This window comes from Berghia stephanieae, chromosome 4, assembly GCF_034508935.2.
Source record: "Berghia stephanieae isolate SIO BIC M18660-M18661 chromosome 4, UCSD_Bste_1.3, whole genome shotgun sequence".
Lineage (NCBI taxonomy): Eukaryota > Metazoa > Mollusca > Gastropoda > Nudibranchia > Aeolidiidae > Berghia > Berghia stephanieae.
The window spans coordinates 54,241,733-54,267,633 of NC_088363.1; the positions used below are offsets into that span (position 1 = coordinate 54,241,733).

At 36.6% G+C, this 25,901-nt stretch overlaps 1 protein-coding gene across 1 annotated transcript; it reads right to left on the reverse strand.

Moving 5' to 3' along the window:
• Positions 1-1,791: 1,791 nt before the first annotated feature.
• On the reverse strand, positions 1,792-24,226 carry LOC144970833 (kelch-like protein 18). The gene is made up of 12 exons (XM_078910907.1): positions 24,096-24,226; positions 20,030-20,160; positions 18,772-18,912; positions 17,807-18,005; positions 16,269-16,426; positions 15,687-15,804; positions 14,752-14,878; positions 12,154-12,268; positions 7,668-7,772; positions 6,543-6,654; positions 5,854-6,048; positions 1,792-5,061 (listed from the first exon to the last, which is right to left on the reverse strand). The coding sequence occupies exons 1-12, from the start codon at positions 24,204-24,206 to the stop codon at positions 4,843-4,845; spliced, it is 1,731 nt and encodes a 576-aa protein (XP_078767033.1). The 5' UTR covers positions 24,207-24,226; the 3' UTR covers positions 1,792-4,842.
• Between the last annotated feature and the right edge of the window lie 1,675 nt (positions 24,227-25,901).

Below are 25,901 nucleotides of genomic sequence, written 5' to 3' on the forward strand. Positions count from 1 at the left end.
GTTCAAATAGGGAACAAATATAGATTCCAAGCACACACTATCAGTGTACTTAGTTTGAGATCACCAAAAAGTCTCATCCAGACACCAGCACAGGATCCCGAATAGAGGAATACACTCAAATGTTTAAATAATATTTCCAAAACTAATGCTAACCACTTTATTGTTTCCCTCTCAGCTAAGGACCCGGCAAGGGCCAGGACTAAACCAAGCAATCCCATTCAAAGACAAAGACAGAGAGCAACTTTAAAAACAGATATAAGGGTATAGAAGACACAGCATGACCTCCTGGCCACCACGGGGCCACCAAAGAGGATTAAGGAAATGAGTTACGGGAATGACATAATGATCAGGGCCTCTACACTCTAGTGTTTGTGCTGAAAAAGAGTGAGAGGGTTGTGTTGATGCTTACAGAGTCAGATGCCAAGATTGTGTTAGTGTTAGTTGATACTAGTGCAGGTTTTGAGGCTCTTGCAACATTTTTAGGTCACTTACATATTAGTTAAAAGAAAAATGATGGTAAAACTAACTGATAATCGATCTACGCTTACAAGCATGCAAACCATAAAATGTTACACCAAATGACTAGATACAATATGACAAACTGTTTTGCTCAGTTCATAAATATGATATAAAATGATGAAAAGTATAAAAAAATAATACGATAATTAATTTTTCCTTGATCTGTCACTACTGCTAATATAGCAATGTGAAAAGTAAATTTTTACACAATGTAAATGAAAAAACACATCAAGTCTCACAAAAAAAAAAAAAAATGGGGGAAATAGATCTGTTGAAAATGAGGGATTGTGATCATATTAATAATCACTTGCTTCAATCTTGTAATATGTTAGGATCATGATCAGAAATATAAAATTCTAAATTGTGGCAGATTAAGAAAATAATATCCTTTCTCTTCATCGAAACAGAAACTTAATTCAAAGTCTCATACATAGTTTTGACAATGGATTCAATTTTCTGCATCAAAATCAATTTGATAATTATAATATTATATCCATTTGAGGTACTGGGTAAAAGCGTTTTAGGTTCAGGAGGAATTGAAAACATTCTAAAGGGGGGAAATAAAATAAAAAATAAAAAATGAGCGGGAACCTAAATGCAAGTGAATAAGTTAAGAATATGAAATGAAAATTTAAAGAAATAACGATTCAAACCAGATCTGCCAAAAAGGATAGATAGCCTTAGAGGAAAAAGGGGGGATTGTTTAAAAACGTCCATTTAAAAGATAATGGTTTTCCTTTAAAAAAATTACCGAAATGAAAACAACAAACCAACAAAAACTATAAAACAAACAATCAAACAAACCAAAACAAAAAAAAATGAATCAACAAAAACCTAACACAATCAACGGTTGGTGATGAAGACTCCACTTGTTTGCTTGTGATTAAAAATAAATCACAATAATAATAATAATAATAATAATAATAATAATAATAATAATAATAATAATAATAATAATAATAATAATAATAACAATACTACTACTACTACTACTACTACTACTACTACTACTACTACCACTACTAATAATAATTATTATTATATCAATAATAATCATTATGCTTGATATTATTATTATTATAATATGATATCATTGAGATAAAAATTTGAGTTCATATTGATAAAACCAATCGATCTTGAGACAGATCTGCCTTAAATATCACAAACATGTATAAAATTCAAGAATTATACACTGAGATTTAAACTTTTACCATTCATTTAATGGCGGGACTGAATATCTTTAAAAATGAGTTAAATTAGAGTGTGTAAGTATTTTTATTCTTTTAATTTAAAATGTGATCCAAGTGGATATTATAGCAATCGATAAATTGTTCATGTGCATTTGATTTAAAAATAATGGCTGAAATGAAGGAGTTAAAATCTTTTCATTTACATTTTTAGGAAATAAGTTGACTGGAATGCATTGCACTTGGTTCAGATTAAATAAGTTTTGGAAATTAAACAAGACTTGCTCTTTCATTCAGTGTCTAAGAATCAAAGGACTGTGTACAACAAAAAAAAAAGAAAAAAAAATTTAGTTAGATTTATAAAACCTTGACTTGAGCATTTATATAGCACAATATCCACTAAACATGCTCAAAGTTCTTTATAAGGGTTCCCTAGCAAACAGCAACACTTAACATATAAGACTAGACAAGACGCTTGTTTGGCGACATTACAATTTTTTCGAACAGAGACAATGCTGTCAATGACCAGGTACCTATCTGGTCCAACATGGCTGACAACCGAGCTTTGGCTCAGTGAATTTTTGTCTTCTCAATTCAACATTGATGGATCATAACTTGGGAAAATTAAACACAATCATGGAAAAGACCACCCTGTGAGCGATTGTTACAGATACAAGCTAGTTATATTGTGTGTCCAAGAAACAAAAATCTTAAATGGCGCGGATTACAACTGGAACGGATTTCACTTTGCTATGTTTAGGAGTGATTCACCATATTATGAAAGTGACTTTGTTATAAGTTAAGTATGGAGCAAACTTTTGTACGGTTCGTGGTGAGTTTCAATTTGCATGTGTGTTGCGTAATTCCAACCAAGCAAAATTCAAGGTAGGGTAAAATGACTTACAATCATAATTGTTTACACACTGACAAGTGAAAAAGCCAGAGGAAATTGATATTTTTACAACCTGAGAAATACCATCACCAAACTCGGTAATAAAACCATAATATTCATTAGCGGCAATTTTAATTCTAAAATTGGCAAAAAGCTAGAGGGGGAAATAACAGAAACTTGAAGCGCCCCAAGAACTATTAAGAGATCAGGTTGGAAAAAGACGTAAAAGTCCCTAACAAAGGATAGAGCCCAATGGAGGAAATTAGACAATAGAATTAGAGAAGCTGCCGACGCATCTCAGTCGATTGCAGACAGCAATAAGTCAGTCACTCATTTCACACCTGAGTACCGTGAGAGAATGAGAGTAAAGAGCCTTTTCCAAGGACTCATCTATGCACAGTTCAAAGCAGGACTAGAACCCTTATGAAAGTGAGTGTCATACTACTAGACCACATTGTTCTGTCCTTGCATTATTGGTGTCTGAGAAAATAGAAGCCAATAGGAACTTGTTCAAAAAAGGAGATCCCAACGGTAATCAACCTGTGTGATTGGTGTAAAGACTCACAGAAGTCAGCACAGGACATCCATCAAACTGGAAACACTCTGCTGGTTCTTATACACAGCTGATCAAAGAGAATCATCTCTCTCTCTCTCACATACATATAAATATATATTCTAACGTCCAACTGCTTCCCATATGGAAAAGGACTCAAGCCAGGGTCTGCTTAGGATCTCGCTGTCTCATTCTGCAGTACAGATAAAACAAAGGCACAAGACCCTACTAGCAGCTTCACCAACTGCCAGCTCAGAACATTTGTGATCATGTAATTAAGATCCTTGTTAGTTTAAGTAGCCCCAAAAGATTGCTGGTTGATAGGAATGTGTTGTTATCAAATACAGTGGTCTCCGTTTATAAGCACTCCAGCTACAAGCATGATATTGCTAAAAGCGTGAAACAAAACAACTGTGTCTATGATTACTCAGAGTAGAGCCGTGATACAATCAAGAATTGATTGAAAGATGGAAACTTGTCTTTGATTAGGAAACATGTTTTTAAATAGGAGAAAATAGACGAGGCCCTTCATCTTTGGATATCTCAGAAACTGATGCAAAATACTAATTTTAGACTAAATACTTAATTTACCTGTTCTTGAAGTTAAAGCAATAGAACTTGCCCGATGCCTCAGGATTTGAATTTGAACAATCCAACAGCTGACTTTACAGATTCAAAGAAAGACATGGACAAGTTCAAATGAGAGCATGGAGAGAAATAAAACACAGATGTTGCTGCATCAGATGACTTTATTCCCCATATTTTGAAGAACAACACTCTAACAACATTTACAAGGCAGATGAGACCGGAATCTACTACAGAGGTCTACCAGGCAGAGGGTATGCACCACAAAACAAGTCAATTTCTGGCAGCAAAAAGGCAATGGATGGAGAAGATTGGAGCACTTGTCTGTGCCAACATGTAAGGCAAGACATATATCTCCATTGCCTGTCAACTACACTAGTTCAACAAATGCTTGGATGACCACCGAATTTTTGAAAGCCATCGCTCTGTTTTGAATTCAACATTAAGATGCAGAGGACGGAAGAGATTTGCAATTAAAACCATCAGACTTTATCTTCAACTCAATGGCCAAGAAAAGAGTCAGATCCAGTTCACAGAAACAGAAGATGACATAAACTAAGTGCATCCAATCAAGAACCAAGCAAACAACAATCACACGTTTCTTTACCCCTCGTCCCAAACGTAACAGAAAAGTAAGGTTAAGTTTAACTTTTTTTTAAAATTCAAAATAAATAAATACATAAATAAAAAATAGCTTTTTAATGGGCAATGGCACTTCCAAGCCTACAACCAGTTCATACCATTACGAATACATTTAGAGACTCAAGAGGAAAAAGTTATTTGTACTGTAATATGAGGATAATACATAGACTTAGCATAAAAATCTGAAACCGCTTATAATAAGCACGATCTACCTATATGCATGCCCTGCTTGATTCCCCAAGGCCTGTACTTATGAATGGAGACCAATGCAATTCTGTATTGCTCATATCATTTTAAATGACTTGTACTTGTGCTGTATATGTGAGGATAGAATAAAGTCTACATGAAGTATGCAGAAACGAAATTCAACGACAAGAACAGCGAGAGCAAACAAATCCAAACAATGAAAAAACAACTAAGAGAATGATAATGAAAATCACATTGATATCAACCAGTAAAAATTGTCATAACGACACCAGATTCAAAGCCTCCGAGAGACACTCCATAGGAACCACGCCAACTCCAACTCCGCCTTCATGGGCACTCATATCCTGTCCATCAGACCATTCGTTCAGGCTAGGATTGTAGACTTCAATGGATTTTAGATTTAGTTGTCCATCGTAGCCGCCAATGGCAAAAAGTTTGCCATGGGCAGCGGCGACCGCGACACGACTCCTCATTTTCTGAAATTAATAAAGTAGGATTATTTTATGAATATGAAATTCAGGTAAAATCAAAATATGGATAAAACAGCTTCAACAATGAACAGAAAATACAAAACATGTTTCAGGATTCACTGCTCTTGTCAACAAATTTAAAAGGATAAATTTAAAGTAAAATTTGGGACAAAATTACTACCAGTGACTAGACCATATTTTCAGTGCCTAGATTATTTTCTTACTACTTGAGTAAAAAAAAAACCCAAAAAACCTATAACGAGGCTTGACGCAAACATTACTTATTCTCCCATTAGAAAAAATAAAACTATTATTTCAAGAGGAATTAAAAAGGATAGAAATGGTATTAAATGACAAAAAGTAAATTGCTTTCAATTTATAATAGAATGGCTACTAGTGGATATGGGTTTATTTAACTTTTTACAATCCCTCTCTGAGAAATAATTTGAAAATAAAAAATTATATGAATGTATATAAAGTGAATTGCAAGAACTCATCAGTGTATCAAGGACGATAAAATTTCCTTCCTTGATGGTGAAAAAAGGGAAAAAGTAGGAAATTTTTTAACAACTGCCTAAAAGCACCATTTTCACTACAGTATACTTGATACTCAAGGTAACTACTGGACAGTGGGATACTGCATCTATACATCAAGTCTCTCACTGCCAGAATATTTGATTGGTGGAAATGCAATTTTTTAAAAGGAGGAAATTCCACAGATTTCCATGGATTCAAGGAAAATCATCAGCACTGGTTCCTTACAAGTAGAAAATATATCCAAAGTAGTTTTATACCAACCTTCATAGGAGCCACCATCTCCCAGGTTTCTGTATCTGGGTCATACCTCTCCACAGTTCGAAGGAACACCCGTCCATCATACCCACCCACTGCATACAATTTGCCTTTCAGGGTAGCCACTCCAAGTCGACATCGTCTGTTCTTCATTGCCGGAAGTTGTCTCCATTCACCTCTGCTGGGATTGTAAGCTTCAACCTAAATGAACAAACAATAAAATTAGAAGTTATAGAAATAATCACTTTTCTCTTCCCATGGAAAAAATTTGAATATGATCTACAGTGGAATCTGCATGAGGTCAACACTCTTAAAAACAAATTCTGCTTAAAGAAAATACCTATCGTTGGTCCCAAATGATCTCTTCTTTATCTAAAGGTGTTCCATTGACAAAAGTTAAAGTCAACGTTGCTTCAAGTCAACCAATTTTTCTGGTCTGGTGGTGTTGGCGTTATCAAGATTCCACTACATTTCTAAGGTAAGTTTGGTATCACATCACCATAAGCATGACTTTGAAGCAGTCTTCTGCCCATCTGTGGGCAAAATGAAATCAAATATAGTGACTTTTCTGTCACCCCTCCACCCTAAAAACACAAATAAAAAAAAAATTCCAGTAGGTCAGTCTGGATATTATGTAAGGAACAGTAAAATTTAAGACAAATACAAATAAAATATAAAACACAAGACACACTAACCGAATCAAAAATGGAAAGCCCATCATGGCCTCCACAAGAGACCACTTCACCGTGCAGTATGGCTACACCTGCAGCACTGCGATGTTTGTTCATGGGGTGGAGAAGAGACCAGCTGAAATGAGTGAAAAAAATAAGTTTTTGAACGAAAAAAAAAGTAGCCCTTCAGAGTTTATCTCAGTTTCTATAGTGGGAAACGGACAATAGCAATTGCTTGCTATCCTTTGGATAGGACACTAGTCTATCACTTGTACTAGTACTTTCCACTAGATCCAGACCCAGCTACCCATTCAATGATGGTTAGACAGGGGGATCAGAAAAAAATCTCGACTGCACCCGGGATCGATCTCGGTCCCTTTATGTGTGAAAAGAGTGCTCTACCAACTGAGCTATCGGGACCCCATTTTACAACAAATCTGATATCGATTTTAAAGTTCCATTTCTCCCCTGCCTCACTCTCTCTATCTCTCTCTCTCTCTCTCTCTCTCTCTCTCTCTCTCTCTCTCTCTCTCTCTCTGTCTTTGTGTGTGTCTGTGTGATGGTGAAGTACTTCCATTTTTAAAATCTGTAACTTCTGAAAACAGTTTAATCATTTTAATTCAACCAGAAAGTAACCAAAAATGAAAAAAAGAAAAAAGTAAAACATATCTTAGCCCCTTTAACTGCTCTTTAAAAATCAAGAGCTCAAAATTTAGGATGAAACAAAGAAATATGCAAAAGAAATTAATCCCTCAGAGCCTATGAAATATTTCAAACTGATAGCTATCCCTAGGAAAAGTCCTTAGTTTAATTCATGATGCTTTACAATAGATTATACAAACCCAATTACCAAATTTTTGCCTGGCAGACAGCGGGGTCAGGAAAAGACAAAACCCTATTCCGATTTGAGATTGGATTCCATTTGCATGTGAACCATGTGCTCTACCAATTGAGCTATGGGTAGATCCCCCCCCCCCCCCCCCCCCCCCCCCCCCGAAAAAAAAAAGGAAGCCTATTATTCACTTTCCATGCAGTTTCACATCTCAACAATGACCAACCCATTGATTGAATTTGACAATCAGCAAAGAGGTGGAATGGAAACAAAATTGCAAAAAGAAAATCTTTTAATGCCTTAGGCACATCACTCACGTGTCAGAAGAAGGGTCGTAGGTCTCACATGATCTCAATGAAGTTACACCATCATAACCTCCACACACTATGATTCTATCATTCAAACTAACAGCACCCAGAGCACTGGAGATTTAGGAGAAAAAAAAGACAATAATACCTAGGGTGATAATGATGATGATGATATGGATAATAACAATAATATATTAGAAAATAACATCTCTTCTTTAAATAGGACACTGGAGACAATAACAGCCTGTAACAGACCCTCAAAGCATGTCTCTCTTTTGGCATAGATAACTGCAATAAATAAGTCTTTATATGTAAAAATCTAGCTCAGCATGGCTTCCATCAATGATGACAGTTGGGTTAAAACCACTTTTCATCTTGAATTTTAATAAAATTACAATGTCTATCTTTTCACTTCTGGGGTCTGATACATGGAGCGGGACAATGGTAGTCTCAGACTATAGCAAAGTCTGAGACTTTGGGAAATCAGAGACTACGGAAAGTAAGCTATTCATGGAGTCAGACTTCGTCCCTGACTATCAAGTCTCTGACTACGCTTGCGAAGTCTCAGACTACAGAGGTCAATCTATTTTTAACTGGGGATTCCTCGGAAATGTACCACAAAACGTCATAGAAATGTGTTACTTTTCCAGCTGCGCATGCGTCATACGAAGTGGCACAGAAATCATATCTATTTCTTCTTTGTGTTTGTTTTGATCGTTTTTGTTTGTTTGTTTTGTTGTTGTTTTTTCCCCACAAATAAAAATAGTGTGAGACAAGTTTAGGGGTGTAACAATTGTTTGAGAAGGTGTGTGTGTGTAATGTTTTTAGTAAATATAAATAACGATGGCACTTAAATGATTCTTATCCACGGTGTAGCATTGTTCTAAGTAGAGAGCGGTGGGCGCTGCCTGAAGCATGGGGTCCCGAAAATACTAACGAAAGAGTAATGATGGAGAGGAATCGGTGGAAACAATACAGACAATGGGCATTTCGGGTACAAACCCTTCGTCGGCACAACCATAAACAATTAAACGTTGAAAACAAATAAGATGAAATGCAGTATAAATTGCATCGTCTGTACTCAACGATGGTTGGGAGTGTGAACGAATCGTTAGCGCGGTGTGATAGAAATGATAAGGCCAGTGAGAGACGTGAAATTTCTAGAAAATAATGGACGATAAAAGACATAAAAGACATGTAATAGTAGTAGTAGTAGTAGTAGTAGTAGTAGTAGTAGTAGTAGTAGTAGTAGTAGTAGTAGTAGTAATGGTAGTAGTTGTAATAGTAGTATTAGTATTAGTAGTAGTAGTAGTAGTAGTAGTAGTAGTAGTAGTAGTAGTAGTAGTAGTAGTAGCAGTAGTAGTAGTAGTAGTAGTAGTAGTACTAGAAGTAGTAGTAGTAGTAGTAGTTGTTGTTGTTGTTGTTGTTGTTGTAGAAGTTGTAGTAGTAGTAGCAGCAGCAGTAGTAGTAGTAGTAGGTAGTAGTAGTAGTAGTAGTAGTAGTAGTAGTAGTAGTAGTAGTAGTAGTAGTAGTAGTAGTAGTAGTGGTAGTAGTAGTAGTTGTAGTAGTAGTAGTAGGAGTAATGATAATAGTGAAAGTAGCAGCAGCAACAGTAGTAGTAGTAGTAGTAGTAGTAGTAGTAGTAGTAGTAGTAGTAGTAGTAGTAGTAGTAGTAGTAGTAGTAGTAGTATGTGTAGTGAGGAGGAGGAAGAGGAGGAAGTTACTATGAAACTGTGTGTTGGGGGGGGGGGGGGGGGGAGGAGGAGTCCCTGCAGACCATTGGACACGGCATTGTCTGACATCAGTTAACCTCAACTGACCTCAGACAGGTAGCTATCATGGACAGTGGGAGTCCCTGCAGAGTGTTTTGAATGGGCAAGATGAGGAGTGTATGTGCGATTGTCGAATCTTCGAGAAAAGTAAAGAAAAGAAAATGAACAAAACCAAAAAATAAATAAATAAATAAATAAAAATAACTATAAAATCAAAAACTGTCGGGTATTCTTGTTCTAATCGCTGTACAATTACTTCCCCCAGCGTAGAGGACATATTATGATTTTGAAATTTAGTCTCAGACTACGATATTTACACCTGCTAAATCGCGGGTGTAAATTTCACCCGTTTAGTCCCTCGTTTAGTCTAAGACTTCGCGTAGTCCGGCTTCATGAATATCTTACAACGCCTTTTAGTCTGAGATACTATCGTCGTAGTCCCGCTCCATGAATCAGACCAGGGATGCCACCAGGCAAATTAAAAAAAGCCTGAAAACTTGCGCTGACGAGAAACAAATCAACCCATGCAACCGTAACTATAAATTTGAACTTCACTCAAGTTCACGGAGATGCGATCCAAAATTTGTTTGTCTCGCAGCAATTTCTGACACAACTCGGAGAATTTCAAAAGTTGAAAGTGTAATTACATTTGGTGGTTGTAGTAGGGATGATGATGTGGTGGTGGTTGTAGTAGTAGTGGTGGTAGGGATGATGTGGTAGTGATTATTGTAGTACTGGTCGTATGGATAATTGTGTGGTGGTGGTTGTAGTAGCTGTGGTAGGAATGATGATGTAGTGGTAGTTGTAGTAGTAGTGGTGGTAGGGATGATGTGTTATTTGTAGTAGTAGTGGTGCTAGGGATGATAGTGTGGTGGTGGTTGTAGTAGTGGTAGTAGGGTTGATGATGTGGTGGTAGTTGTAGTAGTGGTGGTGGTAGGTATGATGTGGTTTTATTTGTAGTAGTAGTGGTGCTAGGGATGATTGTAGTAGGAGTGGTGGTAGGGATGATGTGGCAGTGGTGGTAGGGATGATGATGTGGTGGTGATTGTAGTAGTAGTGGTCTTAGAGATGATGATGTGATGGTGGTGGTAGTAGTAGTGGTGGTAGGGATGATGATGAGGTGGTGGTTGTAGTAGTGGTGGTCTTTTAGAGATAATTGTGTGGTGGTGGTTGAAATAGTTGTGGTAGGAATGATGATGTGGTGGTAGTTGTAGTAGTACTGGTGGTAGGGACGATGTGGTGTTATTTGTAGTAGTAGTGTTGGTAGGGATGATGTGGTGGTGGTTGTAATAGTAGTGGTGGTAGAGAGAGAGAGAGAGAGAGAGAGAGAGAGAGAGAGAGAGAGAGAGAGAGAGAGAGAGAGAGAGAGAGAGAGAGAGAGAGAGAGAGGGTGGGGGAGACTTCTCTACCAGAATAATTTATGAATTGATCTTAGGAATTCTATATCAAAAAAAAAGAAGAAAAAAGAGGAGAAATGGAAAGAAAGGCAAAGGGAAAGAGGAAAAGAGAGAGAGAGAGAGAGAGAGAGAGAGAGAGAGAGAGAGAGAGAGAGAGAGAGAGAGAGAGAGAGAGAGAGATTTGTCCCTCCCCTTCCCCTTCAATCATCAACTAGCTAATCAAAGAACACCACTGGTCGTCTGTGTCAATTGTGACATCTGGTGCCATTCAGTCTGGCCCGACGTCATAAAAATGGGACCGTCATTAAATTTCACGAGACTATTGCACAGGTGTCAAAATATGACATTAGACATAATGGTGATTTTGTGGTTTTGAGGGAAATGTTTGACACGGCAAATTCAGCGGAAAATTTCTGAGAAATTCTCAAAATCACTGTTTATTTGTCCAAAAAAAAATTTTTAAAGGAGGAATTGTGATGGGGATGGGCGGAGATAAACTACCATTTAGGTGCCCAAATATTCGAGGCAAAAAAGTTCCGGCTCAAATCTCGATCGCTATTTTGATTTTTTTCTTCTTCTTAAAATTTTTTTTTTCTAAAATAGTGACGGGACAAAAACCGGAGGTTCCGGATTAAAACCGGCTGGTGGTAAAAAAAACCGGATTTCCGGCTAAAACCGGAAAAGTGGCATCCCTGTCAGACCCCTGATCTGATCATAACTCATTTTATAGGGACATTTCGTTATTATGCCCACAATTGATTAATCTTAAACCTTAGACAATAGAAAACCATTTTAAAAATCTTTTTGAATTATTAAAAAGTTTTCATATCAAAAAAAATATTTAAAAATGGATAAAACTGGTGAAGTGCTCATGTGAATTAAATTAGCTGGAAAAATGGCATCCATGAGAAATGACTAGTAGTAAATCCTTGTTTATAAAGAAATGGTCATTTACCATTTATTTTCAATGTGGTTTTAAATGAATTACCATTCTGCTCTGATTCAATTATGGTAAGTCCAAATCAAAATTAATGGAACAAAGAAACTTAATAAGATAGAATAAGAAATGCTTTTCTCTTCCTATCTGTGAATTTGTAGTAATGTCCATTAATTTTCGACAGTCTCACAGAAAGTTGGTGTGAATGTATTGTACTGTTGTCTGATGTAAAAGCACACACACAAATTTCTCAAAGACTGTTAAATACTCAGTCGTCGTCCTGTGCACGCATGCTTGTGTTGTTCCTTGTTATAGTGTTAGCTTAAAAGTATTGTTGATTCCTGAATGGATATGAAACTAAATGCTTCAAGTACACAACAAAAGCATACCTCCTTTTACAGTTCATGGGTGCCACTTTCCTCCATTTTTTACACACAGGTTCATATACTTCTACAGTGTCCAGTCTCTCCATTCCATTGTAACCACCAATGGCATATAAACAATCTGAGATAGATTTCAATTACAATTACAATGATACAAAAACAAAATAGATAAATCATGCATTATCCTAAGGTGGATTTTCAAGGGTTCACTAAGTTCAATGCAAGTCGCAATGCTTCGCTTATTCCTCCAGCAAGCCATGTGAAACAATTTTACATTTAACCCTCTCGTGTTCAGATTCTCTTTGGGGGAGTAGATAATGAGTTCCCTATATGGCCATGTCAATCATGTAGACATCCTTTGATGATATAAGCCTACTCTTTGATATCTGTAGTCGCCTTTTCGTTTTCTACAGTCACTCATGGCTAAACTCCGCCCAGAAACGATTTCATAGGTCCGTCCATCACCAAATTTCAAACTTTTGTTCTCGTGAGTTCTTAAGTTTTTTGACCGAAGAACGATTGGCTACTGAGCATCTTGACCCTTCAACGATTGGTCGTTCTGGCAGCTCACGTGTCAACAGCCATCAACAATGAATTGAATCATCGTTGAGGCAGTGGAAGACGGCCATGGAATAGTTGTGTCACATCGCCACGTTGTTGAATAAATTATCCAGGCATGGTCGATAGGTAAAAAAGCCAAATTATGTTCTAGTTACATTTGAAACAAACAAAGTATATCACTGATCTCGTCTCGTTGAGATATAAAGAATGATATAAAAATCAAGAAAATCGGCCGATAAATAAAAAAGCTAAAAAAAGCTAAAACAAACAAAAGCAATTTTTAAAATCAAATTTATTCGTAAAACAGTTGGTTTTCAACCGATTTTTATGAAACAAAGACCAATGTACTTCTTTTTTCAAGCTGATTTCAGAAATGTGACTTTCAAATTCCTCAGAATTATATTTTTTACTTTTAGATTTTAGCTTTTAGGCCTACTCAATAAGGTGTTATATTCCTTGCATAACAATAGCGTAATACATCGACGGGGAGAAGCGTCTTTGTTTCTGCCAGCTGGATAGATAGCCTGTGATTGGTCGAAGACTTTGAGATGCTTGATTCACAATTCTACACGAACGGACCCCGGCGGTCTATCAAAGAGGTGTAACAAATTTATTTACCGACTATTTTTCTTGGTGCTAAAATTACAAAGTAATAATTTCGCATCAGAAAAAAATAACTCTGAAGTTCCTATCTCTTTATTACAATAAAATTGATACCTCGAATGACAAAATCGACCCACAGATAAGGGAGTTATAAATTATTCATAATATTTTTAAAAGTTTACAATAATTGTCTTCAAAGTCATTTTTCATCACCAAAGTCGTAATTTTTTACCGATTTTTACCAAACAAAATGCAATATCAATGATTTTCACCGCAAATAAAAAAGGATTTAAATCGCAATTTCTGAAACGTATTTTCTTTTCTGTCGGCAAATTTATAAAAATCAAAGCTGAAAACACCCTGCGGCAGTGACAGGGCCTGTCATTTCCTTCACAACGATTGGATTTTACTTACTGAGGCCAGTCTTGACTACCCCGCCCATGAATATTTGGCCGTTGTCGGTTTTTGTCGGGTTGAATCTTAAAGAGTTAATTTCAGTTACTTGTCAGGCACACTTTCTTGTTTGTACTGGCACTCCTACAACATTCATAACTGCCTATAATCAGATTCAAAAGGGAACTGAGTGAGATACTATGAGTAAAGTGCTTTACCAAACATGATACAACACCAGTCCAGAGTTATTTTCAAATCTTTACTTATCATGTTATTCAATATTGCTCGTCTCTGTAACTACATTAGAGCCATCTCGAGACAAAACATGCCTTCACTTGATCAACACGAAAACCAACCCTTAACAACCCCCTGTATGCCCACTGTTACCCTTCTTTATATAGATCATCACCTTAAAATAATGCTTTAGAAGTGATGAAGTATAGTTGATTTTGATCATATATCGATTTCTGAGCAGATAGGCTACATCTATTATCCCACTTTCTCTATACTTGATTAAATATTTTGAACCAATATTTCTCTGGATGGGATGTTTTTGTTGGGGTTTTTTTCTTGTATTTTTATCTGTTTTGTCTGACACTGTTTGATACACACTTTTCCCAGTTCTTTATCACTGGAAATGTGACACATTAATCCGAATTCCGTGAAAATCTTATTTTGGCAAAATTTTATTGATTTGGAGAGAAAAATAAAACTATAATTTGACTATATAGGTAAATAAGGCAATTTAGAGATATTCAAACATGTTATATAAAGTGTTGAAATAATAAACACCCTTTCGATTAGGTGTTTGTTCCTAAGGGTTTCACAGCACTTTTGACACATTTAGTTCATATCAGCGTCAGTAAGAAGAAAGAAAAAGGGGTAGACTTCTTTCTCAGCCAAGGACTTAGACAAGAGTCAGAACAAAACCAAGTAATCCAATTCCAAGACAGAAAGCAACCTAGATAGGAGGATAGAAGACAGAACACATGACCTCTCTGCCCTCTATGGGTCAAACTGGATGTAATCGTGTTATACTGTACTCACCTTTAAAGACAGTGACCCCAACCCTACTTCTCATGGTGCTCATTGGTTCCCCTGCCTGCCATTTTCCTGTGATGGGGTCGTACCTCTCCACTGTGCTCAATGAATCACCAGATATTGTCAGACCACCCTGTGAAGTGAGTAAATGAAAGCATGAAAACTGTACCATTCCTTTCATGTGCTTTACGACGAAATGCCATTATCATATCTCAGATCTCAGGGATCTTTTCTTAAATGAAATAGCATAGCTATAGGCAGTAGTATTAATCGTTGAAGAAATATAAGTGGTGGAGGTAATTGTCGTAGTAGTAGTAGTAGTAGTAGTAGTAGTAGTAGTAGTAGTAGTAGTAGTAGTAGTAGTAGTAGTAGTAGTAGTAGTAGTAGTAGTAGTAGTAGTAGTAGTTTTTTTTTGTTTGTTGCTTTAGGTCTCTTCCAACACAATTGAGGTTATATGAGAGACCGCTGAAACAAAAAAACAAACAATCTAACAAAAATAGTACAAATGTCAATCAAAATCATAACCTAAAGATATCATAAGCTAAATTATAAATAACCAAGAACAAACAGGCAGAGGATTTACAGGAAAAAAAATATCCCCTGTCAAAAATACAATCACAAACCAAAGAAGCAGGATAGGCTAGTAAAGAGAAAAGAAACGACATCACTATCGGATCGTACACCCATGCGAACATCATAGGTATATGATTCAAGGGTGATGCTCCCATCCAACCACCCGCTAGTAGTAGTAGTGGTAGTAGTGGTAAAAGCAGTAGTAGTAAAAGCAGTAGTAGTAAATGTAGTTGTAGTAGTAGCAGTAGTAGAAGTATTAATAGCTGTAATAGTATTAGTATAAGTCAAAAGTAAAAAAAAAAAAAAAAAAAAAGTGGTAAAAGAAGCAGTCAAGTATGACCAGAACAATGATAAATTAGGTTACTTACCACAGCATAGATGAACCCAGGGGCATCTGTACAGCACCGTGGTCGTGTTTTGAAAGTCTGCATCAAGAGACGCCTCTCTGGCATTAAGTGATAGTTACGGGCCTCATCCAAAAGGTCTCTGTAAGAGGATGACATGAGCAGCTGATTTCATTCACATCAGTGAATTCATTGAGTGGTAATGACTGTATTTGGAATTGTACAGCAAAAACTCTCCACTAGTCAGAGACAGAAATTTAATAGTATAATAGATAGGAAGAGAAAGTGGGGGAGACCCAAAGAAACCTGGTAAAGAACCATGGAAAAAGAAATAAAGGAATTAGACCTGTCCTAGAATACAGTCACCGCAAAAGCAGCCGACCGCAAGAAAAGGAAATGTCTGATGGATGCCCTGTGTGCCTTGAGGTCCGAAGAGTAATAAGTAAATATAATTAATCTTCAGCATTAAATATCAAAGTCAATGTCGCATCGCTAACTCTGCAATCTTGGTGAAAACTTCTAGGGACAGAACTTATACCAAGACAAAACCTCAGAGAAATGATACTTTGGAAGAATTCCAGTCTCGCCATTAAAGGTTTATCTCACCTGCATTGTAATGAATTTTTTATGATGTCCTCAGTTGCAACTTTATCGGTCAAGTACTGAGGAGTCAGCAAAGGAAGTCTTACATTGACTAGAAGATCTGGAAGTGCTGCTATGCGACAATCTTTGTGCTGGATCCAATTCAGGGCAGCCTCAAATACCTAATGAAGAAATTAGCAAATATTAGAAAAGAACAGTTTTAAAGAACATGTAGGCTAAACCTCAAGTGTTCACTCTCTCTCGTTTTTTAAATAAAGTCTTAGCAAAGAAAATTCATCAAACAATGTCCATCCTTATAATCTTAAAAAATAAATTATATTTAAATAAAATGGGTCTAGTATATGACAAAATGGGAGAGTCCATTCTAAACCAACAAAATGTAAGATAACGCGAATGCTCATTAAACTCATTATTTGACAAAGGATGTTGACTCTACTTCATGTCACAAGTCACACAGCCATAACATTATAAAATACACATTGTGGGTTTAAATCATAATAGAAACGATTAATTTTTAAAATCAAGATTATATGGCTGGACGACTATAATCCATACAATCCTGTAGAAGATTATACAAATTAGCTATGCCATATAACAAATATATTATGATTTAGTTCAAATGATGTTCATTAACAATTTTTACACATTGCATAAATAGCAATTGAAAGAATTTCAATATCTAAATATCGAAAATAAAATCATATCTTTCTTTTACTGAATCAATACCTTCTATACCTTCGGTTGTACATATTGTTTTGTATAAATGAATATTCTTCATTCCCCCTTACTGGAATGCTTATCCAGGGGATCTCTCAGAGTCATTCCCTTTTTCTACAATTTTTTCTTGACTTATGTTTGTTTTTGTTTTTAAGGGTTTTACGGCGTTTGCAACACATTTAGGTTATATCAGCGCCAGTAAAAAGGAAGAAAATGGTAGAGTAAAAGGTTCTAGAATTACAATTAAAGCACCCAAGAGAAAATAAGACAAAGGGGAACTGGGAACAAATAGGGATCAGATGTAGATTTCAAGAGCATACCACCAATGTACTTAGTTTGAGATCATCTATAAGTCTCATCCGGACACAAGCACAAAATTAAACAAAGAGGAATACACTCAAATGCTTACATTAGACATTTAAAAAAACAAAACAAATATAATAATACATAGCAGAGAGATGATTTACAAGGGAAAAAAATATCATCTCCCAAAACATTAATTATGCATTTGACTGTTTCCCTCCCAGACAGGACTCCGGCCAGGGCCAGGACAAAACAAGGTAATCTCATTCCAAGACAAAGACAGAAAACATGTTGGAAAACAGATATAAGGGGAAAGAAGACACAGTATGTACCTCCCTGCCCACTATGGGAGGTCAGGAATCCCACCCAGTTTCTTGACTTACATCATGCAAGTAAAAATCATTGTCCACATAAAGAGACTACTTCTTGCTTCCTCTAACTGTGAAGAATAAGACATAAAAGATTAAAAAGAAGAGAGAGAGTCTGGGAAAAAAAAAAAAAGAACAGAAAAGCTTTCTTACCTGCTCTTCAGTTCCAACATTAAGCTCATCTCTGGACAATATGTCAACGACTTCTGTCTTTGCTAATTTTAAAAAATCTGGTGTGGCTACCACCTGCTTAAAGTTATTCTGAATAAACTTGTTAGCTGCTTCAACCACAGATGAACAGAGATACTGGTCGGCAAATGCACGCACTGACAACACTGACGATGACTCTAGTCTATAAAATAATTTCAGAAACAAAGATATAGGTGAGTTTTGTTTGAAATAATAAAAAGGGAAATATACATGCATGATTTGACATCAAGACTGAGCAGCTGTTTTCAGGAAACTAGAATTTGGATATTCTTTTGTTATTCAGCAGCTGTTCCTGAAAATGTCAATTCTTATTTAAAAACTATTTTTATCAGAGAAAACAGGAAAAGCATGGCCAGAGAAAGACTGTTTTAAAGATGGCTAATTCATCCCTTAAGAGCAAAAATTCGATGAAAATGCAATATAAATTTGCAGCTAAAAGTTTATTTTATACATTAGCAAACTTAAATGCTGACAAAATGGATGGATGTAAAATTTTTATTTTTTTTGTGAAACGGTCAAAATCAACCTTTGGGAGGATACTAATTTGAATTAGATGAATAAAGTTTGCCAAGCTGGAAACAGCTTTCACCATTATTCTGCACAGTCTTTGTTGGTCAGAGCAGTCCAAATAGATATGCTTTATTTCCCTATTCTGATCACTTTTTCAGTGTTTGATATTACTCATGCTTTGGTCCGTATTTCAATTACTTACTTTCTGTCCATTATGCCTGCTGGCATGTGGTGCAGCAATATCATAATTAATAGCATTACAAATAAAATGAAAAATTACTGTTTTCCTCCCCTGCAATGAGATATCATTTTGCAAGGATATCAACAAAGACTGCTCTCTGTAGTAATTACTTCCTTTAATTTTGATTTTTATTATACAAACTATTGAATTGACCAACCTTTCGATCAAAAAGTTGCAACATGCATCCTTCACATCAGACATGTTGAGAAAACTTGCAACAATGAGTAGAGATTGTACATTAGTGACATCAATCATGACATTGCCACTGTAGGCAAAGTTGATCAAGGCCTCCAAAGCACTGTCAAATCAAATATTCAATAATAATAAATAATAGAAAATAGTATATTGTATTAAATTGTAAGGACAAAGCAAAATTTTAAAAATGTTAACAGAATAGTTACAGTCTAAATATTTACCAAACAAAACAAAAGAAAAAATCAAATTAAAAAAACAAAACAAAAACAACAACTAGTTAATTGAAAATAAAACATTGTTCTATCATTGACTGAACTTTATTTCATTGTAATTAGTTTATACAATTTGTTACAACTGCTATATAACCTCTGTAACAGGTCAAATAATAATTCTCTTTACTTCTCGTGTTTACAATTATTCAATTGAATGTTGAACAAGAGAGTGTTGATTCAATCTGAAATTAAATAACAATAAAATATCATATAGTAACAAGGCTTGATTTAAGAAAATTTTGCTTTGACATCTATGCGATCCATCTTCATGAAAATGGAAACAAGCCTCTAAGCAATGAATGTGATACAACATTCAGCAACAATTCTTTAATTTCTATTGTCGTTTAGACCCAGAGTGCCTAATTCAAATACATTACAGTCTCAAAGAGCTGAATCAGATACTTGACTTGAAAGATTGTTTAAATTTAAGCCTTACAGACAGGGTTCAATTTTATTAAAACCCGGCATCATGCCTCGCCATTTTCACTAACAGACCAGTTATTTGAAGCTCTAGATCCATCGCTTTTACAGATCTTTTGGTGAATGATGGGGAAGAGATTATTATGCTTTGAATAAACAATGTTTATGCCGCTATGTGGTCTTGTGGTATGGCATTCGCTTTAGGATCGGAAGGTCCTGGGCTCGGTCATCACTTAGCGCATAGTTGAATTCTCTTTACTCACATTCTCTCACCGTACTCAGGTGCAAAATGAGTATCTGGCCATTAACAGCGTTGTTCCTGTCGGAAAAATTTGTAATATCACCTAACAGGCAACATGTCTCGTTCTACATGTTGCATGTTGCTGTTGGTCAGGAACCCTTTGTAAAGCACTTTGTTGAGCATGTTTAGTGGATATTGCGCTCTATAAAGCTCATGTTTATGCAACTAATAAACTAAATAAATTAAGTATTACGTTTAAAGGGCTAAGTACTCCTGTGTTATCCTACCTTGGCTCTACACTCTCCATAGTTATCTCTGTTTGTTTCATTTCCACCATGTTGTGTGTGAACATGGCATGGAAGTAAGGGATTGTGGCTGCCAAGATGATGCGGTGTGCTGAAAATTTCTGGTCTGCAGCCTGAAAGTGGAAATAGCACACGATATTACTATAAATAATGTGTTTTGTGACTTCAATGGCTGAGCAATACCAAATCTTCTTCAATCGATCTCAAGCAGCACTGTCATATTAAAAAAAATAATAATAATAAAAGCTTCCTAGCTGATGCTACACTACATGACAAGATATTTAGAAATCGCTTTTAATTTTAATAATCCCCTTGGAAATATATATCTTTGACTTATAGTATATTCTAAGGTGTGCAAAATATTGCCTTGGCCTCAGCCGCTAGCTAGATAATATGGCTAACAGAGCAACAAAAAAAGAGGGTCAAGAAACTTCATGAATGAAAGAGGACAAAAAATGAGATGCCAGAAGCAGAAATTGAATCAAGATCGTCCAGATGATAGTTGAAAGCTTATAATTATAACCACGACTAAACACATTCACACACCCCTCTTCTGGCTCATAGTCATAGTATAGTCATTCAATTTCCAAGTTTCCTTATTTGCCCAACGATGAAGAATGAGTGATCAACAATGGAACAAATTGGTAAACAATCGAAAGTAAATTCAAGAATACCTCTTGTGATGTTTTTTTGTTGTTTTGTTTTGTTTCATTTTCATATATCGCTGTGATTATCCCCAGACACCTGTCTGGGGATAATGAAAATTTGTTATTCCCAGACACATATATTTGAAACCCGCTCTTTTAAACAATTATCCACATTCCAGAATATGGAATGTTTCCAAATGCACATAGAAATAAGGAAAGTTAATAAAATATCTAATAAAAACATAAAATTAACCAACATTAAATCAGTTGTTACTACATATACACAATATGCTTCGACTTTGAAGTGGGTGTCATGGCCGAATGGTTTAGTCGTCTGCCCTGGAAGTTTTACCAGAATCGACGTTGTGGGTTCGACTCCTGGTTCCGGCACTTTTATTTTTTTTCTAAATTCCGTCTTCTTTTTACAGAACGTTGCAAGGGATAAATGTCCCTTCCATCCTCCCCCCAGCTCTTTTTTTTTTTGTGCGAGTCTATTCTTTTCTCCTTTTTTTGGGCCTCTTGTTCCGTTTCTTAAAATTGTTTTTTTTTTTTTTTAATTATTGTTTGTTTTTTTCTCCTCTATCTGACCACTTGGTCACTCTCTGAATATTTCTGTTTGTTTGCTTTTTAATTATTTATTCTTTTTAGACACATTTTGAGATCGGAGTGGGGACGAATATGACAATTTGCTAGAAACTAGAAAGGAACGGGGGGGAGAGAGAGAGAGAGAGAGGAGAGAGAGAGAGAGAGAGAGAGAGAGAGAGAGAGAGAGAGAGAGAGAGAGAGAGAAAGACATTTTTAAAAAAAAGGTGGGGGGAGGATGGATGGGACATTTAATTCATTTATCCTTTGCAACGTTCTGTAAAAAAAAGACGGAATAATATTTTTTTTTTTTTAAGTGGCGGAACCAGCATTTGAACCTGCAACGTCGATTCTGGTAAAACTTCCAGGGCAGACGACTAAACCATTCGGCCATTACACCCACTTCGAAGTCGACGTATATTGTGTATATGTAGACGTCTAGTAACAACTGATTTAATGTTGGTTAATTTTATGTTTTTATTACTAATAATATTAGATATTTTATTAAGAATAGAATAGAATAGAAGGTATCGACGTCGCTTGATTAGGCCACTGGCCTGTCGCCGAGTCTTTCCAGTCACTGAATGTCTTGTTCACAACTGATCTAATGCATTTCCCTACCTGATCTTGTGATCAGGGGCTAGCCTACACTACACTTTCTCTACTGATCTTTTGATCATAGCTATTTTGGGTGGGAGGCACTTCTACACTATGCACATAACTTTCCATCACAGCATCTAATCTATTCTTGAAAGCATTGACACTCGGCGCTTCAACGACATTTGCTGGCAATGCGTTCCAACGTTCAATTACTCTCTGTGTAAAAAAGTTCTGTCGAAGGGTGGTTTTAACTCTGGGTTTCAGAAGTTTATATGAGTGGCCCCTGGTGACTGATTTTTTGTCTACTGTGAACAGCCTATCCTGAGTCGCGTACAAGCAATGTGTGAACTTATAGGTCTCAATCATATCACCTCTGAAACGCCGATAGACCATACTTGGCAGTCCTACTCTTTTCAGGCGCTGTTCATAACTCAAGTCCTTGAGTCCACCAGTGACCTTTGTTGCTCGCCTAAGCACACTCTCTATAAGCTTCTTATCCTTTTCAAGATAAGGTGCCCATACACAGTTTCCGAACTCCAAATGTGGTCGGACCAAAGCTGCAAACATTAACTTCATAGTGTCACAGTCAAGATAGTCAAAAGATCTCCTTATCAGTCCAAGCATTCTGTTAGCTTTGTTGACCTGCCTTTCCAAATGCTGTGAAAACTTGAGCTCTGGGTCCATATGAACTCCCAGATCTTTCTCCAATGTTGTCTCTTGTAAATCAATTATCTCCTCACTCCCATGTTTTCTCATTGTGTAGGTTGCTTTCTGGTTTTTGTTGCCTAAATGGAGCACTTTGCAATCGAAGGGACTATTCTCACCCCCGGGATGAGAATAAAAAATCGATCGAGCTCTCACCCTCGGGATGAGAATAGAGGTCCTCGCCACTTCTCGCTATTCTCACCCCTGTTAACCAACAGGTAGGGAGGGTAGGTAGCCTAGCCTAGCCGCCACCCCTTCTCGCTATTCTCATCCCGTATTACTATTACCTAATCAACAGCCAGATATAAATTGAGACAGGGGAGAGAAAAGAAGAGAGAGAGAGGAGAAGAGGAAGAGGGGGAGAGAGGAGAGAGAGAGAGAGAGAGAGAGAAGAGAGAGAAGAGAGAGAGAGAGAGAGAGAGAGAGAGAGAGAGAATCCCGTAGACAGATTTCCAACAATGATTCCCATATCTCAAGCCAGCCAGTCTACATTTTAAATGCATGACATATAAGTTCACTCTCCTTACGTCCAGTACCAGGAGAGATTTGATGATCAGGTGAGAGTGGCGAGGAAGGGGGGGGGGGGTGCTAAGCTGACCCTACACAGGGATGAGATTAGCGAGAAGGGACGGCGGCTAGGTGAGGCTACCCTCCCTACTTGTTGGTTAATAGATATGAGAATAGCGAGAAGGGTCGGGGCACCCTCCCTACCTGTTGGTTAACAGGGATGAGAATAGCGAGAAGGGGTGGGGCTGCATGTTCACCCTCCTTACGTCCTGTACCACTAAAAGTACAGTCATGAGAGAGATGATGATGATCAGGTGAGAGTAGTGAGGAAGGGGGGAGGGGGGTGTTAAGCTGACCCTACACTACAGGGGTGAGAATAGCGAGAAGGGACGGCGGCTAGGCTAGGCTACCTTCCCTACCTGTTGGTTACAGGGGTGAGAATAGCGAGAAGGGGCAACTACCTCTATTCTCATCCCGGGGGTGAGAGCTCGATCGCTTTTCTATTCTCATCCCGGGGGTGAGAATAGAGGCAGCCCTTTGCATTTGTCGGCATTAAACTTTAGCTGCCAAGTATCAGCCCAATCGACCAAACTATCAAGATCACTCTGAAGTCTCTTTATATCAACCTCACTGTCAGCCTCACCATACACTTTCGTATCACCTGCATACATAGAACACAAGCCTGATACAGTCTCTGGTAAATCATTGATAAATGAAAATGCTACGAACTTTCCTTATTTCTAGATATGTGCATTTGGAAACATTCCATTCATATTCTGAATGTGGATAATTGTTTAAAAGAGCGGAGTTTCAAGTATGTGTCTGGGAAAAACGAAATTTTGTTATCCCCAGACAGGTCACATTATTGGTAATGTGTCGACGACGGGGCCTGAGCCTGAGGACGGTGTCAGTGTCAAGATTACTGGATCGACGGGCAAATTGGCAGCTGAATAGACACAGTTCAAGAGCAAGTTGTTGATTTCTTGTAACTAATGCATTTCACATACCTTGAGTGTAACATCGCAAAGCAGCCCTTGTCTTCTTATATCAGCGATGGCAGGATATGCCAAAATAGGAAGGTCACTTTTCGAGAAAACAACAGTGTCGTCCGCCATCATTCACCACTTATTTTTGTTTTGCAGCAGCTGACAGACAGTTTGACACATAATTTTGAAAAAGTATGCCAAACAAGTTTTGGAAAATTGACAATGACCAAGTGCGACATTCACAGTTCTGGGATGCGAAAATACGTCGTTGTTTTTTTTAATGCTCTCTCTCTCTCTCTCTCTCTCTCTCTCTCTCTCTCTCTCTCTCTCTCGCTCTCTCTCCATATAAACGAAATGACAGCCAAATTGAGTAGAATTGTCAATAATGATACACATTTTAAAAAGCTTCTCCTGAAAATAGAACAACAAAAACAAATAAATGAACATAATTTGAATACCTACCATTTCCTTAACAAAAGTCTTTGAGTGCTTGGACTTATTGGAAAAAAAACAAACAAACAAACAAAAAAACAAAAAAACAAAATAAAAACAAAAACACACCACCAGAGTCAGTTTAAACAATGACTAAATATTTATCTGTGAGATTTTAAAATAAGATTGTGAGCTTAGAAAGCGTAAGCATCGCTTGATAATTAATTTACAATAATAGAACAGGATAAAATGAATACACTGGTAGATTAATTTGTCATGCTATTCTGCCTGTGAAATCAGTAAGATTGATAAAATAAATTGCATTTATATCTAATAATAATAATAATAATAATAATAATAATAATAATAATAATAATAATAATAATAATGTACCGGACATTTTAAATTTGGCTTAAAACATGTCAAATTGGCAGCCTTATATAGCCGTCTCCGTGATTTGCCGTCCTACTTTTTAAAAGCAAGTTTGTTTACATCTTTTAACTCATTGTCTCCGAAACAATGATTTACTCCAAATCAAAACCATGAATCGTCGCCATGAAGTTCTCTGGTACTACTATCTATATATCTTGCTTTTACACACTTTTAGTACACGTTGGTTCACGTTGATCATCGCGTAAAATATTGTCCGTTACAATGCAAAAATAATCCCGAGGAGTCTAATAATGTCCGATAACTTAGTCATGAAATACCAAATGTTTCCAATATAAATCAATCAAATATTTTTTTTTGTTTGTTGCTTTAGGTCTCTTCCAACACAATTGAGGTTATATAAGAGACCGCTGAAACAAAAAAACAAGCAATCTAACAAAAATAGTACAAATGTCAATCAAAATCATAACCTAAAGATATCATAAGCTAAATTATAAATAACCAAGAACAAACAGGCAGAGGATTTACAGGAAAAAAATATCCCTGTCAAAAATACAATCACAAACCAAAGAAGCAGGATAGGCTAGTAAAGAGAAGAAGAAACGACATCACTATCGGATCGTACACCCATGCGAACATCATAGGTATACGATTCAAGGGTGATGCTCCCATCCAACCACCCGCAAACAATCAAATAAATAGGTAAATATAAAAAAGGTGTTAGCGAGAACTACTTATACTTGTAGGTCTGATAACAAAATTGCTATGCATGGGCTGAAATACTCTCAAACCGTCGCAAAAGGTTAAAACAGGCCCATGATCAAATATGTACAAATAGTGTACTAGATATGGTTGCTACTCCGTAAACTTTTTCCCATTAAGAGCGACTTGGTTGCTATGGTAACGATGGCAATCATTTTGAAGTTTTGAAATTATGTACTAGTTTAGCACGATAACCTCCAATTCAATCGACCATAATTCATCTTCTGCAAAATTCTTTCTTTA

Coding starts and splice junctions, on each gene's coding strand:
- LOC144970833 (XM_078910907.1), bottom strand. CDS start 24,206: ATGATGGCGGACGACACTGTTGTTTTCTCGAAAAGTGACCTTCCTATT. Junction 18,913..20,029: donor ATGGAGAGTGTAGAGCCAAG/GTAGGATAACAC, acceptor TTGATTTGACAG/TGCTTTGGAGGCCTTGATCA. Junction 5,062..5,853: donor AGATGGTGGCTCCTATGAAG/GTTGGTATAAAA, acceptor TATTAATTTCAG/AAAATGAGGAGTCGTGTCGC.